Below are 18,427 nucleotides of genomic sequence, written 5' to 3' on the forward strand. Positions count from 1 at the left end.
TTCCGCTGAGGTTTGAAGTGTCGCCAGAGGGGGCGGTAAAGGCTACACCATTAGTGGTTTTAATTCAATAGAAGAAGTAGCTGTTTTAACAGGAAAAGGTGTTCAAGGAGGAAAAAACAAGAACGGTGACGGAAATCCACAAGAGCAAAAATAAAGCGACCTCCTCTTTAACAATGGCTTTAATCTCTGAGAATATCTGGGCTATAGAACCTCGGCCTGGGGCATAGAAACACGGCCTGGGATATAGAACCTCGGCCTGGGATATAGAACCACGGCCTGGGATATAGAACCTCGGCCTGGGCTATAGAACCACGCCTGGGATATAGAACCACGCCTGGGATATAGAACCACGGCCTGGGCTATAGAACCTCGGCCTGGGCTATAGAACCTCGGCCTGGGCTATAGAACCTCGGCCTGGGATATAGAACCTCGGCCTGGGCTATAGAACCAGGCCTGGGATATAGAACCGCGGCCTGGGCTATAGAACCGCGGCCTGGGATATAGAACCGCGGCCTGGGCTATAGAACCACGGCCTGGGCTATAGAACCACGGCCTGAGCCATAGAACCACGGCCTGGGATATAGAACCACGGCCTGAGATATAGAACCACGGCCTGAGATATAGAACCACGGCCTGGGCTATAGAACCACGGCCTGAGCCATAGAACCACGGCCTGAGATATAGAACCACGGCCTGGGATATAGAACCGCGGCCTGGGATATAGAACCGCGGCCTGGGATATAGAACCGCGGCCTGGGATATAGAACCGCGGCCTGGGCTATAGAACCACAGCCTGGGCTATAGAACCACATCTGGGAAGACGTCGGTCGGTCACTGAGTTTCACCTTTGGAGGATCAGATTCACAAAGTTGTTTCCATTGCAGCTGATGTGCATCAAGTCTATTTTACAAACGTATAAAAATCTCCTAAACCTTTTGACGCCTCCTTTTCTCACATGTTTAAATGAGAGTCTCAGCGTCTGACTGCTCACCCCCAGCTGCAGGTAGCACATCTGTCTGTGTGTAACTTCAGCACCACGGCACATGCTGTTGGCCTTTTCCACTCCTGTGAAACACCTGCAAACAGCTGCTGGAGCAGCCTGTGTGGGCCAAACACACCGATGCTTTCAGACACTTTCCTCTTGTTACGCTCAGGGTTTACTGATAAAAAGCAGCTGTGACCGCAGCAATAAAAACGCTGCCGACAGTTGAAGCCGTTTCCTGTGTGCGTTCGGACATGAAGCCATGTGTAAAGAAGCCGTGTGCAACACAGAAGCTTTTAACAGGCGGCAGGTGTCAAGTTACGGCTGCTGTGCACCTGTCAGGTGAAGGAACAACACGTGTGTTTGTGTCTGAGGACAATTCGACAGGTGGTGCGACACACCTCCAACACTCCCTCCACCTGTCCCATAAAGCCATTAACCTTCCAAGTAACCCCCCCGTTCTAAAGGTTCATTAGTGAAAAAAAAGAAAGAATAGACGAGTTCAAGCTCCCCACAGCTTTTCAGAAATGGTCTCCATGAAAAACAGCAAAGAAAACACAGTTTGACAGACAGAAAATAGGATTTCTGCAGCAACAAGGTGATTCCCAAAGAGCTATTAGCTGAAAACTTGGCATATCTCAGCATGGTGTGCAGTGAGTCCTTAAAACATTTGAGGAAACTGGACAAGTGGAGGACAAAAGAAGAAGTGTCAGGCCTAAAAAACTATCTACAGCAGATGAACAGGATCTGAAAGTGATGTCCTTAAGAAAGAGGAAAAAATCCAGCTGTGACCTGACAGGACCTGAGAGATGCATCTGGACCTTCAGCTGATCCATCTTCTGTTGGCCCAAGCCTCATCAGAAATGGTCTCCATGGAAGGGTGGCTGTCAAGAAGCCGTTCTTAAGGAAGGGAAACAGGGAGAAAAGGCTGAGCTGTGCCAAATGACACAAGAAGTGGACTGAAAATCAGTGGCAACAGGTCTTATGGAGGGATGAATCCTCCCCAGAGCCCGGACCTCAACATTATTGAAGCAGTGTGGGATCATCTGACAGAGAACGGAACAAAAGGCAGCCCACATCCAAAGAAGAGCTTTGGGATGTCCTTCAAGAAGCCTGGAGAACTATTCCTGAAGACTCCTTAAAGAAATGACAGAAAGCTTGTCTCAGAGGGTTCAGGCTGTGTTGGAGAATAAAGGAGCTCAGAGCAGAGATTCACTTTAAAGCTGCTCAGAACTGATAAAAAAAACTCTGTTTCTGCCTCAGATTCTGGGTTTATGTTCATGTTTGAACATGTTTCAGTGAATCTCTGCAGCTGTTTCTATGGAAACATGTAAAATAAATTAGATCTGGATCTAATCTTTTAAAGAAATGTTAAAGAAAAGATGACCATGGAGGAACCTCTGCCTCTCAAAGGAAACCAGAACAACCTGCCTGGAACCGACATTCATTCAGCTACGTTAGAGATTATAAAACAAAGGCAGCAAGCTCCAGTTTTAAAACATTAATTAATGTCACAGGATTATTGAGAGCAGCTAAAACATCTGTTCTGAATCAAACTGCAGCTCAACACGTTAAGATGAGCAGGGAGGACAGCGGGGGGGACGCACCGACCACTCCGGGTGCAGCAGGACGTCGGTCAGCTCCAGCACCAGGGTGTAGGGCGGCTGGTAGTACGGCTCCTTCACGGGGTCGGGCAGCAGCTTCGGGCTCGTCGGCTCGATGATCATCTGGCAAGCAAAAAGAAAAACTTCAGATTTAGGAACATGAATGCATTTCAGCAGATGAGGAAGTGTGAGAGTCTGAGAGCATCCTGGAAGCTGCTTCCAACACACTAACAGGAAGAAGGGATACACCAACATGTATTCATTCGGTTAATTTTGGAGAACGAGTTCTCTGAAGCTGAACTGGAGGAAAACCCAAAAGCATCATCTGAACTCACTCAGAGTTCCACTTCCTGTTCAGTGCAGCAGATTGTTGTTGACAAGTTATTTTGTGCCAGTGTGACAGGATTTAAAGTGGAAGAGAAACAGAAATTATGAAAATCTGGACGATTCTTCACAGGAATAGATTCAACCTCTTAATGTTTTCAGAGTAAAATCTGCAGATTCACGATAAAAGCCTCAGAGGAAAGCTTCAGCTGCAGCAGACTTCTTCTCTGATTAAAGCCAGCTGTAGGTGTCTGAGTTACCCCAAACTCATCAGCTGTGTTCAGGGGAATCCCGACAGAAGAACTCGCTTCTTCTAAGAGTTTGAGCCGAATCAACGAGAGAAAACTATTTAAAAGGGTTTGAGCTGCAGCTTCTTTGTTGGAGCACCTTCAGCTTTAATCCCAGCACCTGTTCACAAACTTTAATCCTTTAAAGGGGAACTCCGGTATTTTTAAACCTTATTTCTGGCATGAAATACGTTCATCTACTCACTGAGAACAGTTTGGTGAAAGTCGGCGTCCTTCGGAAGATATTTAGATAACTGGAGATCCATATAACGGAGTGAACGGGGCTTAGAGGATGCAGCCTCTAAATAAGGCATTATCTGTCTTTATTTCACCAATACTTTAAGAAGAATGAATGAATGAACGTGTGCTATAGCTCTGTTAGCTCATAGCTGCTGTTAGCTCATAGCTCTGTTAGCTCATAGCTGCTGTTAGCTCATAGCTGCTGTTAGCTCATAGCTCTGTTAGCTCATAGCTGCTGTTATGTGGCTACTTGCAGCTATAGGAGAGCTAACGGAGGGATTTCTACACAGGCACTCTACTGGGACCACTTCATCCACACGCCCCCCTGCAGCACAGCTCATTCACTCCGGTAAGAACGTCCATCTTACTCAAAGTTGTCGTTCACATTGTCAAAATCTGATAAATATCCTGCCATGTTGCACAAAACTATCAGCAGCAAACTCTGTGTGAAGTTAGCCGACTGTCACAGAGCACGGAGTGAATAAACTGTGCTGCAGGGGGGCGTGTGGATGAAGTGGTCCCAGTAGAGTGCCTGTGTAGAAATCCCTCCGTTAGCTCTCCTATAGCTGCAAGTAGCCACATAACAGCAGCTATGAGCTAACAGAGCTATAGCACACGTTCATTCATTCATTCTTCTTAAAGTATTGGTGAAATAAAGACAGATAATGCCTTATTTAGAGGCTGCATCCTCTAAGCCCCGTTCACTCCGTTATATGGATCTCCAGTTATCTAAATATCTTCCGAAGGACGCCGACTTTCACCAAACTGTTCTCTGTGAGCAGATGAACGTATTTCATGCCAGAAATAAGGTTTAGAAATGCTAATGATGGAGAGCTGAGCTTAAGGCTGACACTCCATCCTGTCTCACACTCTCTGAACCAACGTCTGCACCATCAGGAAAAGAAACCTGCTCATGGACTACATTCATGATATGTGAGAAAACTCCAGAGCAACAGGCACCAGACATGATGGGTACAGCCTGTAAACCACAGCTCCCACTCTGGAACAGGTTTAAACTGGACCCATCTGACCACATCATCTTTTTCTGTTGATCCACAGTCCAATCTCTGTGTTTCTAAACCACTGTTCAGCTGTTTATCTTAACAGGAAACAGCTGTTTCGCCCCAACAACCCGAGATCTCTTCACATTGTGTGTGCAGAAATGCTTTTATTGTAACTGTTAAACATTGCTGTGAGTTCCACTGTTCAAAGATGGAGATGTTGGATATAAGAACCAGTGAATCCCCCTGAAACAGAAACATCTGGATGCTGCAGGATGCGTCTCCAACATGGATCTTAAAGGGATGAGAGGCTCCTCGCTGCAGCAGTCGGGCTGAGATAACTTTCCATGTTTTCTCCCACTTTTTGAAACATAATCAGGAGTTAAAGCTGGTGGATTTCATGGCATAAATCCGAGTTAAAGCTGGACGTTTTGATGAATTTCTGGTTGATCCGACTCACCTGTCTGTAGTCCTTGAAGTATTTGAAGGTTCTTCTTAACTGCTGGACCACTGGAGGGTCTGAAAGAGAGAATGAAGCACTAAACAACCAGATCAGCAATAAAACTGGGAGAACAAGTGTTTGGAGCTTCCTGAACAGAGCACAGCTGTAGCGTGGAGGATCCTAAAATCTACAGCTCCCCCAGGAGACATCATCCCAGCAGCTGATAACATCTGAGCCGCTCGATGAGGCTGTCTGGACCCGGAGCGTCGCCCACGCCAAGCTGACGCTGCTCTCTGAAAGCTCATCAGCTCCCTGGACTGACAGATACGCCATTTATCTTAATTACTCTCTGCTTTTTGGCATTTCCTCTCATCAGCTCCTCTTTAATGTGGAAAACGGCGAGCGCACACTCTGATTTATTTGATTAAAAGCGTCACCTCAAAGCTAATCAAATGTATTTTCAATCTCTTGTCATAGAAGGACAGAATATGACTTTAAATCTAACAAACTGAGAAGCTGATTGGCTGCGATCCCCTGGTCTGATGATGACTGGAGTCCTGCTAATGACCAATAATAATAATAAGCTGGTGTTTCCCATGAGGCCGCGGGCTCATTAATGCAAATGGCAGCACAATTGCAAGATAAACACACACTTGTGTCCATCTCTGAACTCACACACATGCTGAGGGAAGCACGCTCTGGTCCCGGGGGACTCAATCCCCCAGAGTTCAATGCAGCGTGCTGAAGCAGGAAGCAGAAGCCATCTGCCACAGTCCAGCCGAGAGGGTGGAAACACTTTCACACGCCCCTCTGTTCATTGAGCTCCTCTGGCTGCCCTTAGCCGCCCGCATCAGATCCAAGTCCCTGATGTTAGCTACAAAGAGCTTAATGGAACGGCTCCATCTACTTGAATGCTCTTGCAAAGGCTTCTGTCCCAACTGGGTCCCTCCGTTGGTCCCAGGATTGTCGTCTAGCAGCTCCTACACCACGCCTAAGACAATCCAAACTCTGTTCATGTGTCGTCCCACGATGGTGGAATGACCTACCGAGCGCTACCAGAACAGGGGCGTCCCTGTCTATCTTCAAGAAGCTCCTGAAAACCCAGCTCTTCAGAGAGCATCTCCTATCCCAGCACTTACCTTGTACTTCCCTCCCCCCTCTATCTCTGCACTTTATCTTTCTGCACTTCCTTCTATGCCTGCACCCTATCTCTACTCTGTCCCCTCTGACAGAGTCGGACTCCTGGGTTCCTTCTATGTAGCTTATTGTTAGCTTTTTATAAAGCTGTTATATCTTCATTTGTAAGTCTCTGTGGATAAAAGCGTCTGATAAATACAGAAACATCATACCTGATTTTTATCCGTTAGTCATTTTTCTGCTGTCCTTAGCATGGTAGCAATGTGAGAATTTATCCTATCTTATAACTTACAGCCTGCCGCCCTGAAACAGATGACACCAAACCAACTTTGTCAGGAGAAACGTTGGAATTTTAATTTCTCAGCCAATTTTCATTAGTTGGACTCATTTGGAATTGAATGCATTTGATTTGGTTTTAATATGATCGTATTACAATGACTTATAATTGGCTTGAATTGGACTGAATCTTTGAAGTGCCTTGAGATTACATTCATCAAATTACACTTGATAGATAAAACTGATTTGAAATGTAATATTCATTCTCTTCAGAGCATCTCCTATCCTGCACTTCCTTCTATGCCTGCACCCTATCTCTACTCTGTCCCCTCTGACAGAGTCGGACTCCTGGGTTCCTTCTATGTAGCTTATTGTTAGCTTTTTATATTTTAATTTGTAAGTCTCTTTGGATAAAAGCGTCTGCTAAATACAGAAACAAACAAACATGCAGGTGCAGTAAATAAGTGAAGGGGGAGGAGCTAAAAGAGAATCAATCAGCTGATGAGATGTGGAAAGACATCAGTTTACCTGCACTGGAACAATTTTACAAACGAAGATGTTTAACCTGTGTGGAGGCTGGAGGGTGGAGGCGGGAGGCTGGAGGTTAGTTAAGAGCCAACAAAGCAACCCGTATAAGGAAAAATGTGCTCATATGACCTCAGCCCCGTCAGTATGTGTGGAAGTCCTCTGCAGGGGTTGGGATTAACAAGCTTTTATCATGTTAATCAGAGAGTGGGGAGATGGAGGAGGTGGGGTGAAAGTTGGGGGCCGATGGGTGGATGAAAGGAAAAGGAGGAAACTCCAAAAGGTTTCCCAAAGAAAGTCAGAGAAACATTTCCTGTCTTTCTTCTTACTGAGTGAGTCTGAAACACCTTCAAACCTTCTTCTCTGCTCAGAAACAAAAGCTGCATTCGGACAGAGGCGTTCTAAGAACCGTCCTTTCCCAGGGGAACGGTTTCATTTTGCATTTTCATACCGTCTCACATCTTTGACTTATTCTTCCTCGATGCAAACACGAGAAAACACGACAAATTCCTGAAGTAGCAGCTCAGTTTGTAGCCCACAGACTTGGTGTTAAAGCAGCTGAGATGTGGAAAAATGGAAGAACTGGTTGAAGGAAGTTCAGGTTTAAATGCAAATGTCACTGTTCACCAAACCTTTGCAGCGCCTGAATAGTTTTACAAACCAGTCTTCTTAAAACAGTAATCAGCTGACTTTAAAGCTGAACCAAAGCTACAGAAGCTCCTTTAACTCTTTCAGTTCCAGCTCCAATGAACAGCAGCTCCTGATGAGTGTTTGTCCACATCAGCAGGGTGGGACTCATCCTGCACTTTGTGCTGTAAACCAACGGAGCTGCTGCTCATTCTGTCTCCTGAGAGAGCTGCAGAATCTGAGCTAACCGGGCAGCAGCTCCAAAGAAGGCTCAAACACATCCGGCCTATTTGGACCTGTCCTTCCCCAGGGGAACTGTTTCATTTTGCATTCCCACATGAGTCGGGGGCCTCGACAGGGACTGATGTGACGCCGCCGTCTGCGACAGACGTGTTACTTTAGCGCCACTCAGCAACAGAACAGAACCCGGGAAAAGTAAGGAGAGAAGAAAACAACAGCAGCAAGAAGCTAACATGGAGAGCGAGGAGGCCACCGTGTTCATGGTCTGCATGGCGGTGATATTAATCATGGACGATCACATCAGGCGTCTAAGATGGAGGCTGGAAGAGCGCACAGCGAGAGTCGGGAGACGGAGAATCCAGCAGCGGGCGATACTTCTTCCTTTCATGGAGGAAAGAAGGAGAGCAGAGCGCCGCAGACAAAGGAGACGAAGTTTAACTTATTAAACAGGCGCCGGTTGGGTCCGTGTCGTATGAGTAAACATTTCAGACAAGGGGCGGAGCTACAGCCACCAAACACCTACGTCATGTTCCTGTGGAGCCCAGAAAAGACCCTGAAGGAGCTGAAATGGTTCCAGGAACTGAGGGCCGTGGTCCCTGGTTCCTGAGGGCCGCGGTCCCTAGTTCCTGAGGGCCGCGGCCCCTAGTTCCTCAGGGAACTAGTTCCTCAGGGCCGCGGTCCCTAGATCCTCAGGGACGCGGTCCCTAGTTCCTCAGGGCCGCGGCCCCTAGTTCCTCAGGGCCGCGGCCCCTAGTTCCTCAGGGCCGCGGCCCCTAGTTCCTCAGGGCCGCGGCCCCTAGTTCCTCAGGGCCGTGGTCCCTAGTTCCTCAGGGACGTGGTCCCTAGTTCCTGAGGGACGCGGTCCCTAGTTCCTCAGGGCCGCGGTCCCTAGTTCCTCAGGGCCGCGGTCCCTAGTTCCTCAGGGCCGCGGTCCCTAGTTCCTCAGGGCCGCGGTCCCTAGTTCCTCAGGGCCGTGGTCCCTAGTTCCTCAGGGCCGTGGTCCCTAGTTCCTCAGGGCCGTGGTCCCTAGTTCCTCAGGGCCGTGGTCCCTAGTTCCTCAGGGCCGCGGTCCCTAGTTCCTCAGGGCCGCGGTCCCAGTTCTTCAGGGCCGCGGTCCCTAGTTCCTGAGGGCCGTGGTCCCTAGTTCCTCAGGGCCGTGGTCCCTAGTTCCTCAGGGCCGTGGTCCCTAGTTCCTCAGGGCCGTGGTCCCTAGTTCCTGAGGGCCGTGGTCCCTAGTTCCTCAGGGCCGTGGTCCCTAGTTCCTGAGGGCCGTGGTCCCTAGTTCCTCAGGGCCGTGGTCCCTAGTTCCTCAGGGCCGTGGTCCCTAGTTCCTCAGGGCCGTGGTCCCTAGTTCCTCAGGGCCGTGGTCCCTAGTTCCTCAGGGCCGTGGTCCCTAGTTCCTGAGGGCCGTGGTCCCTAGTTCCTGTAAGTCCGAATGCATTAAAAAACTATTCCTGAAAAGGTTCTAGGAACTGCTAAAGGTTCCTGCAATGGGAAAGAGCCTAAAGTTTTAACAGCTCCAACCTGAACCGGCCTGCAGCTCCACTGGATCATATCAGGACGGAGCTGCCTCCTCGGTTCTCTCCTTTCATAGTCAACATCAGGTCTTTATGCGAGAGGCTGTTGATGTTTCCTCGAAGCCGGCCTGGGTGGGCTGACCCGGGACAAACAGCGCTGGCCCGGGTCCCGCTGCATTCAACAATCAGGCCACACGGACAGGCTGAGGTCATCAGGAGGCGCTCCCAGAGCAGATTTCTGCCTTAATATCTGCCGGTGGCGTCTTCTTTGAGTGTGTTTCAGACCAGCAGAACCCATTGAACTCCTTTTTTAGGGTGTTTTTAGCTCAGAACTCAGTAGGTTCTGCCCCAGCTGCAGGGTGATGGGGACCAACAACAGCTGTGATCGGCTGGGATAAAAATAACGGGTCTGAACCGCTGAAATCAGCGTTTCTCTGGTCAACAGAAACCTAAAAAAGAACAACATCACTTAAAAAGGAATTATTTATCCGTCTCATTAGAAAATATTTCCTTTTAGAGAAGCAATGAGTTCAGAGGGAAGGACTGAAAAAGAGGAGGAGTGGAAACAAACGGGCGTATGAGCCAGAAACAGCCAGAAAAAGAATAACTTAATAATTCAAAGCAGAATGAAGGAGGCAAAGGGGAAGAAGGAGGAAAGAAAAGAGATGAAAGGGGAGCAGATAGAGAAGAAAAAGAGAAGCAGCAAAAAGGAAAAAGAGGCTGGAAGGATGAAGGAGAAAAACAGGAGGATATAAATCAGAGAAAGGAGGGATGAAAGGAGGGATGAAAGGAGGGATGAAAGGAGGGATGAAGGGAGGGATGAACGGAAGGATGAAAGGAGGGATGAAAGGAAGGATGGAGGGAGGGATGAAAGGAAGGATGGAGGGAGGGATGGAGGGAAGGATGAAAGGAGGGATGGAGGGAGGGATGAAAGGAAGGATGAAAGGAGGGATGAAAGGAAGGATGAACGGAAGGATGAAAGGAGGGATGGAAGGAAGGATGAAAGGAGGGATGAAAGGAAGGATGGAGGGAGGGATGGAGGGAAGGATGAAAGGAGGGATGAAAGGAAGGATGAACGGAAGGATGAAAGGAGGGATGAACGGAAGGATGAAAGGAGGGATGAAAGGAAGGATGGAGGGAGGGATGAAAGGAAGGATGGAGGGAGGGATGGAGGGAAGGATGAAAGGAGGGATGAAAGGAAGGATGGAGGGAGGGATGAAAGGAAGGATGAAAGGAGGGATGGAAGGAAGGATGAACGGAAGGATGAAAGGAAGGATGAACGGAAGGATGAAAGGAGGGATGAAAGGAAGGATGGAGGGAGGGATGGAGGGAAGGATGAAAGGAGGGATGAAAGGAAGGATGAAAGGAGGGATGGAAGGAAGGATGAAAGGAGGGATGAAAGGAAGGATGGAAGGAAGGATGAAAGGAGGGATGAAAGGAGGGATGGAAGGAAGGATGGAAGGAAGGATGAAAGGAGGGATGAAAGGAAGGATGGAGGGAGGGATGAAAGGAAGGATGGAGGGAGGGATGGAGGGAGGGATGAAAGGAGGGAGGGATGGATGGATGAAGGGAGCTGAAACAAAAGCGGTGTTCCAGCCTTGTTTTCAGTTTGACAAACTGCAGCGAGGCCTCTAATGTCTGAACTGTGCGTGCATGTGGGCGTGCACGTGTGTGTGCACGTGTGCGTGCATGTGCATGCTGTAAAGTTTGTTTTCATATTAAAGCTGCAGAGGTGATCAATATGATCAATCATTCTGTCCTCACAGCAGGAGACAAACACACCCAGGACAGACCGACCCCCCATCTGTGACGTTATGAACGATGTGCACGTGTGTGCGTGTGCGTGTGGAGTGTGTCGCGTTCCCTGGTTGCTATAGTAACCGAAGCTCCTCTGCATCACCATGCGTGTGCATGCCGCCACTTGGCATGTCGCCAAACACGTCCCACGGGACCCGTCCATCCCTCCAGTTACCTTCTGTTAGATCCACAGAAGAAGGAGGAGGAGGAGGAAGAGGAGAAGAAGAAGGAAGAGGAGGAGGAGGAGGGGGAGAAGAAGGAGAAGCAGGAGGTGAGTGGAGGGACCCGTCCATCCCTCCAGTTACCTTCTGTTAGATCCACAGAAGAAGAAGGAGGAGGAGGAGGAGAAGGAGGAGGTGAGTGGAGGGACCCATCAATCCCTCCAGTTACCTTCTGTTAGATCCACAGAAGAAGAAGGAGGAGAAGAAGAAGGAGGAGGAGGAGAAGGAGGAGAGTGGAGGGACCCATCAATCCCTCCAGTTACCTTCTGTTAGATCCACAGAAGAAGAAGGAGGAGAAGAAGAAGGAGGAGGAGGAGAAGGAGGAGAGTGGAGGGACCCATCAATCCCTCCAGTTACCTTCTGTTAGATCCACAGAAGAAGAAGAAGGAGGAGGAGGTGGAAGAGGAAGAAGAGGAGAAGAAGGAGGAGGAGGAGGAGGAGAAGAAGAAGAAGGAAGAGGAGAAGGAAGAGAAGAAGAAGGAGGAGGAGAAGAAGAAGCAGAAGCAGGGGGAGAAGAAGAAGGAGAAGCAGGAGGTGAGTGGAGGGACCCATCCATCCCTCCACTCACCTCCTGTTAGATCCACAGAAGAAGAAGGAGGAGGAGGAAGAGGAGAAGAAGGAGGAGGAGGAGAAGAAGGAGGAGAAGTAGAAGCAGGAGAAGGAGGAAAAGAAGGAGGAGAAGAAGAAGCAGGAGGACCAATGATAGGATGTGGCGAGCAGAAGGAGGAGAGGACACTGAAGGATTGAAGAAAGGAAGGAGTGAAGATTATCCACCTCCTCTCCCTGTGGGACCAGGATCTTTCATCCTGGTCCCTAAACTCATCAGGGATGATTTGGCCCCTGTTCCAGGGTCCCTGGGGCCCCTAAGAAGCCCCTAATGTCCCGACTGACCCCGTTACCCTGATGAGGGCTGAAGGGAAACGAGGCATTCAGATCTGAATGATAAACACGCCAGCAGGAAATAATTTCCTTCATCACCTTTCAGATGGATCAATATGTGAGGAAGTTATCGGCAAAGTGGCGTCATGTGACATCGCCGCCCAACCACGGCGGCTTCTTTCAGCAGGCTTTCAACCACGGCGGCTTCTTTCAACCACGGCTTTGATGCAGAGTTTGGAGCTGCTGCAGCGGCAGGTTTTCAGGGCAAAAAGACAGAACTGGTTCTGGTCGGGTTAGTTTAAAGCTCAGTAATCCAGCTTTTGACACCAAGCGTATCAGTGAGCCTGTCCTTGTTGTGTGATCAATAACCGCATGAATCAGGCCGTAAACCCTCCTCTCTGTGATTGATGACATCTGTGGGCTCCCTATCAGCTCGATCTGCTGGAACCAAACTAAACGAATTCTAATCGCCTGCTGATACAAATAATCTCCGTGTCCCTGAGGTCCGGCCCTTCTGTTCCCCGATCAATTCCTCCATCTGCACCTCCCTCCATCTGCACCTCCCTCCATCTGCACCTCCCTCCCTCCCAACCAGACCTCATTCACTTTTTGTTCGTTTTAGGGCGGCTCTAAAAACATCAGCAGCAGGAAAGAAAGAACAAGACGACTCCGGCTGTAAAGAACAAGAGTTTCATGAGCTGCAGACAAGAGGTGGAGAAGGATGGAGAGGTGGAGAAGAAGAAGAAGGAGGAGGAGGAAGAGGAGGAGAAGAAGAAGGAGGAGGAAGAGGAGGAGAAGAAGAAGGAGGAGGAAGAGGAGGAGAAGAAGAAGAAGAAGGAAGAGGAAGAAGAGGAGGAGAAGAAGAAGGAGGAGAAGAAGAAGGAGGACGAGGAGGAGAAGAAGAAGGAGGAGGAAGGAGGAGAAGAAGAAGGAGGAGAAGAAGAAGGAGGAGGAAGGAGGAGAAGAAGAAGGAGGAGAAGAAGAAGGAGGACGAGGAGGAGGAAGAGGAGGAGAAGAAGAAGAAGGAGGAGGAAGAGGAGGAGAAGGATGGAGAGAGGGAGCATAAAGATGGAGGAGAGGAAGCCGTCAAGTTACAGACGCAGAGGGAAGGATGGAGAAGAAGAAGAAGGAGGAGGAAGAGGAGAAGAAGAAGGAGGAAGAGGAGGAGGAGAAGAAGAAGAAGGAATAGGAAGAGGAGAAGAAGAAGGAGGAAGAGGAGGAGGAGAAGAAGAAGAAGGAATAGGAGGAGAAGAAGAAGAAGAAGGAATAGGAGGAGAAGAAGAAGAAGAAGGAAGAGGAGGAGAAGAAGAAGAAGGAAGAGGAGGAGAAGAAGAAGAAGGAGGAGGAGGAAGAGGAGGAGAAGAAGGAGGAAGAGGAGGAGGAAGAGGAGGAGAAGAAGAAGGAGGAAGAGGAGGAGGAAGAGGAGAAGAAGAAGAAGAAGGAGGAGGAAGAGGAGAAGAAGAAGGAGGAGGAAGAGGAAAAGAAGAAGGAGGAGGAAGAGGAAAAGAAGAAGGAGGAGGAAGAGGTAGAAGGAGGAGGAGGAGGAGGAGGAAGAGGAGGAGGAGGAGGAAGAGGAGGAGGAAGAGGAGGGAGGAGGAGGAAGAGGAGGGAGGAGGAGGAAGAGGAGGAGAAGAAGAAGAAGAGGTGGAGAAGGACGGAGAGAGGGAGCATAAAGATGGAGGAGAGGAAGCCGTCAAGTTACAGACTCAGAGGGAGGGATGAAGAGGTGGAGAAGGATGGACAGATGAGGACAAAGAGGACCTCGGGGAGCGTTTCTTGACGGATGGATGCACAGAAGAAGAGACGGAGGAGGGACAGACTGCACCTCTGGGACACAAATATTGATCAGCAGCAGCGAGCGATCAGAAATCGTTTAGAGCGGATCGATCCGAGCGGCTTTAAGTCCAACTTTTCACTCCAACATGATGAACACGTTCGATGCTGTTCATTAAAAACACTTTAATGTCCGACTTATTCTCCTCCGTGAGCCACAGGAGAGAAAACAACACTTTCTGCAGGTCTGGGACCAATAATCTAATCTAAAAAGAGAATAAAAGATAAAAACTGAACCTTCTGACTTCATTCACAGGACTCGCTGGAGAGGAAATGTACAAATTTACCAGTGAATCAGACAATTACAGCAAAGTAAACCTGCGAGTTAAAGCAAAGTAAACCTGCGAGTTAAACAAAGTAAACCTGCGAGTTAAACAAAGTAAACCTGCGAGTTAAACAAAGTAAACCTGCGAGTTAAACAAAGTAAACCTGCGAGTTAAACAAAGTAAACCTGCGAGTTAAAGCAAAGTAAACCTGCGAGTTAAGCAAAGTAAACCTGCGAGTTAAAGCAAAGTAAACCTGCGAGTTAAGCAAAGTAAACCTGCGAGTTAAAGCAAAGTAAACCTGCGAGTTAAGCAAAGTAAACCTGCGAGTTAAGCAAAGTAAACCTGCGAGTTAAGCAAAGTAAACCTGCGAGTTAAACAAAGTAAACCTGCGAGTTAAACCAAGTAAACCTGCGAGTTAAACAAAGTAAACCTGAGTTAAACCAAGTAAACCTGCGAGTTAAACAAAGTAAACCTGCGAGTTAAGCAAAGTAAACCTGCGAGTTAAGCAAAGTAAACCTGCGAGTTAAACAAAGTAAACCTGCGAGTTAAGCAAAGTAAACCTGCGAGTTAAGCAAAGTAAACCTGCGAGTTAAGCAAAGTAAACCTGCGAGTTAAAGTAAACCTGCGAGTTAAACAAAGTAAACCTGCGAGTTAAAGCAAAGTAAACCTGCGAGTTAAAGCAAAGTAAACCTGCGAGTTAAACAAAGTAAACCTGCGAGTTAAGCCAAGTAAACCTGCGAGTTAAACAAAGTAAACCTGCGAGTTAAACAAAGTAAACCTGAGTTAAACAAAGTAAATCTGCGAGTTAAACAAAGTAAACCTGCGAGTTAAACCAAGTAAACCTGCGAGTTAAACCAAGTAAACCTGCGAGTTAAACCAAGTAAACCTGCGAGTTAAACCAAGTAAACCTGCGAGTTAAACCAAGTAAACCTGCGAGTTAAACCAAGTAAACCTGCGAGTTAAACCAAGTAAACCTGCGAGTTAAACCAAGTAAACCTGCGAGTTAAACCAAGTAAACCTGCGAGTTAAACCAAGTAAACCTGCGAGTTAAACCAAGTAAACCTGCGAGTTAAACCAAGTAAACCTGCGAGTTAAACCAAGTAAACCTGCGAGTTAAACCAAGTAAACCTGCGAGTTAAACCAAGTAAACCTGCGAGTTAAACCAAGTAAACCTGCGAGTTAAACCAAGTAAACCTGCGAGTTAAACCAAGTAAACCTGCGAGTTAAACCAAGTAAACCTGCGAGTTAAACAAAGTAAACCTGCGAGTTAAACAAAGTAAACCTGCGAGTTAAACAAAGTAAACCTGCGAGTTAAGCAAAGTAAACCTGCGAGTTAAGCAAAGTAAACCTGCGAGTTAAGCAAAGTAAACCTGCGAGTTAAGCAAAGTAAACCTGCGAGTTAAGCAAAGTAAACCTGCGAGTTAAGCAAAGTAAACCTGCGAGTTAAGCAAAGTAAACCTGCGAGTTAAACAAAGTAAACCTGCGAGTTAAACAAAGTAAACCTGCGAGTTAAGCAAAGTAAACCTGCGAGTTAAGCAAAGTAAACCTGCGAGTTAAGCAAAGTAAACCTGCGAGTTAAACAAAGTAAACCTGCGAGTTAAGCAAAGTAAACCTGCGAGTTAAACAAAGTAAACCTGCGAGTTAAACAAAGTAAACCTGCGAGTTAAACAAAGTAAACCTGCGAGTTAAACAAAGTAAACCTGCGAGTTAAAGCAAAGTAAACCTGCGAGTTAAACAAAGTAAACCTGCGAGTTAAGCCAAGTAAACCTGCGAGTTAAACAAAGTAAACCTGCGAGTTAAACAAAGTAAACCTGAGTTAAACAAAGTAAATCTGCGAGTTAAACAAAGTAAACCTGCGAGTTAAACCAAGTAAACCTGCGAGTTAAACCAAGTAAACCTGCGAGTTAAACCAAGTAAACCTGCGAGTTAAACCAAGTAAACCTGCGAGTTAAACCAAGTAAACCTGCGAGTTAAACCAAGTAAACCTGCGAGTTAAACCAAGTAAACCTGCGAGTTAAACCAAGTAAACCTGCGAGTTAAACCAAGTAAACCTGCGAGTTAAACCAAGTAAACCTGCGAGTTAAACCAAGTAAACCTGCGAGTTAAACCAAGTAAACCTGCGAGTTAAACCAAGTAAACCTGCGAGTTAAACCAAGTAAACCTGCGAGTTAAACCAAGTAAACCTGCGAGTTAAACCAAGTAAACCTGCGAGTTAAACCAAGTAAACCTGCGAGTTAAACCAAGTAAACCTGCGAGTTAAACCAAGTAAACCTGCGAGTTAAACAAAGTAAACCTGCGAGTTAAGCAAAGTAAACCTGCGAGTTAAGCAAAGTAAACCTGCGAGTTAAGCAAAGTAAACCTGCGAGTTAAGCAAAGTAAACCTGCGAGTTAAACAAAGTAAACCTGCGAGTTAAACAAAGTAAACCTGCGAGTTAAACAAAGTAAACCTGCGAGTTAAACAAAGTAAACCTGCGAGTTAAACCAAAGTAAACCTGCGAGTTAAAGCAAAGTAAACCTGCGAGTTAAACCAAGTAAACCTGCGAGTTAAACCAAGTAAACCTGCGAGTTAAACCAAGTAAACCTGCGAGTTAAACCAAGTAAACCTGCGAGTTAAGCAAAGTAAACCTGCGAGTTAAGCAAAGTAAACCTGCGAGTTAAGCAAAGTAAACCTGCGAGTTAAGCAAAGTAAACCTGCGAGTTAAGCAAAGTAAACCTGCGAGTTAAACAAAGTAAACCTGCGAGTTAAACAAAGTAAACCTGCGAGTTAAACAAAGTAAACCTGCGAGTTAAACAAAGTAAACCTGCGAGTTAAACCAAAGTAAACCTGCGAGTTAAACCAAAGTAAACCTGCGAGTTAAAGCAAAGTAAACCTGCGAGTTAAGCCAAGTAAACCTGCCAGTTAAACAAAGTAAACCTGCGAGTTAAACCAAAGTAAACCTGCGAGTTAAACCAAAGTAAACCTGCGAGTTAAAGCAAAGTAAACCTGCGAGTTAAACAAAGTAAACCTGCGAGTTAAACAAAGTAAACCTGCGAGTTAAAGCAAAGTAAACCTGCGAGTTAAAGCAAAGTAAACCTGCGAGTTAAAGCAAAGTAAACCTGCGAGTTAAACAAAGTAAACCTGCGAGTTAAACAAAGTAAACCTGCGAGTTAAAGCAAAGTAAACCTGCGAGTTAAAGCAAAGTAAACCTGCGAGTTAAACAAAGTAAACCTGCGAGTTAAACAAAGTAAACCTGCGAGTTAAAGCAAAGTAAACCTGCGAGTTAAAGCAAAGTAAACCTGCGAGTTAAAGCAAAGTAAACCTGCGAGTTAAAGCAAAGTAAACCTGCGAGTTAAACAAAGTAAACCTGCGAGTTAAACAAAGTAAACCTGCGAGTTAAACAAAGTAAACCTGCGAGTTAAACAAAGTAAACCTGCGAGTTAAACAAAGTAAACCTGCGAGTTAAACAAAGTAAACCTGCGAGTTAAAGCAAAGTAAACCTGAGAGTTAAAGCAAAGTAAACCTGCGAGTTAAAGCAAAGTAAACCTGCGAGTTAAACAAAGTAAACCTGCGAGTTAAACAAAGTAAACCTGCGAGTTAAACAAAGTAAACCTGCGAGTTAAAGCAAAGTAAACCTGCGAGTTAAACAAAGTAAACCTGCGAGTTAAACAAAGTAAACCTGCGAGTTAAAGCAAAGTAAACCTGCGAGTTAAAGCAAAGTAAACCTGCGAGTTAAACAAAGTAAACCTGCGAGTTAAACAAAGTAAACCTGCGAGTTAAAGCAAAGTAAACCTGCGAGTTAAAGCAAAGTAAACCTGCGAGTTAAACAAAGTAAACCTGCGAGTTAAACAAAGTAAACCTGCGAGTTAAAGCAAAGTAAACCTGCGAGTTAAAGCAAAGTAAACCTGCGAATTAAAGCAAAGTAAACCTGCGAGTTAAAGCAAAGTAAACCTGCGAGTTAAACAAAGTAAACCTGCGAGTTAAACAAAGTAAACCTGCGAGTTAAACAAAGTAAACCTGCGAGTTAAACAAAGTAAACCTGCGAGTTAAGCAAAGTAAACTCACGGATACATAAATAACCCAGAAATCAATGAGAAGCCACACCAAATACTTCAGTTTGCCTTTAAGAACGCCTCACGGAGAGATGAGAGTTAGTCTGATAAACAGGCAGAACCCTGTTGGGACGCAGAAGCTTAACTTAACGGGTAGCAGAGATTATAAATGTAATGTGGCTGTTCTGGTGTTATTCACT

General features: G+C 46.7%; 1 protein-coding gene across 1 annotated transcript in view; it reads right to left on the reverse strand.

Annotated features, from left to right (window-relative positions):
- timm50 (translocase of inner mitochondrial membrane 50 homolog (S. cerevisiae)) overlaps nucleotides 1–18,427 on the reverse strand; it is a 53,074-nt gene that overhangs the window by 10,893 nt on the left and 23,754 nt on the right. The window contains exons 5-6 of the mRNA XM_072391880.1: nucleotides 4,899–4,957; nucleotides 2,590–2,709 (exon numbers count right to left, since the gene is read on the reverse strand). Of these exons, the coding sequence (XP_072247981.1) occupies nucleotides 2,590–2,709; nucleotides 4,899–4,957 (179 nt within the window). The remainder of the gene's footprint in view (nucleotides 1–2,589; nucleotides 2,710–4,898; nucleotides 4,958–18,427) is intronic.

The sequence above is a fragment of the Leuresthes tenuis genome, unplaced genomic scaffold (genome assembly GCF_036924035.1).
Source record: "Leuresthes tenuis unplaced genomic scaffold, fLeuTen1.0.hap1 SCAF_9, whole genome shotgun sequence".
NCBI classification, from domain to species: domain Eukaryota; kingdom Metazoa; phylum Chordata; class Actinopteri; order Atheriniformes; family Atherinopsidae; genus Leuresthes; species Leuresthes tenuis.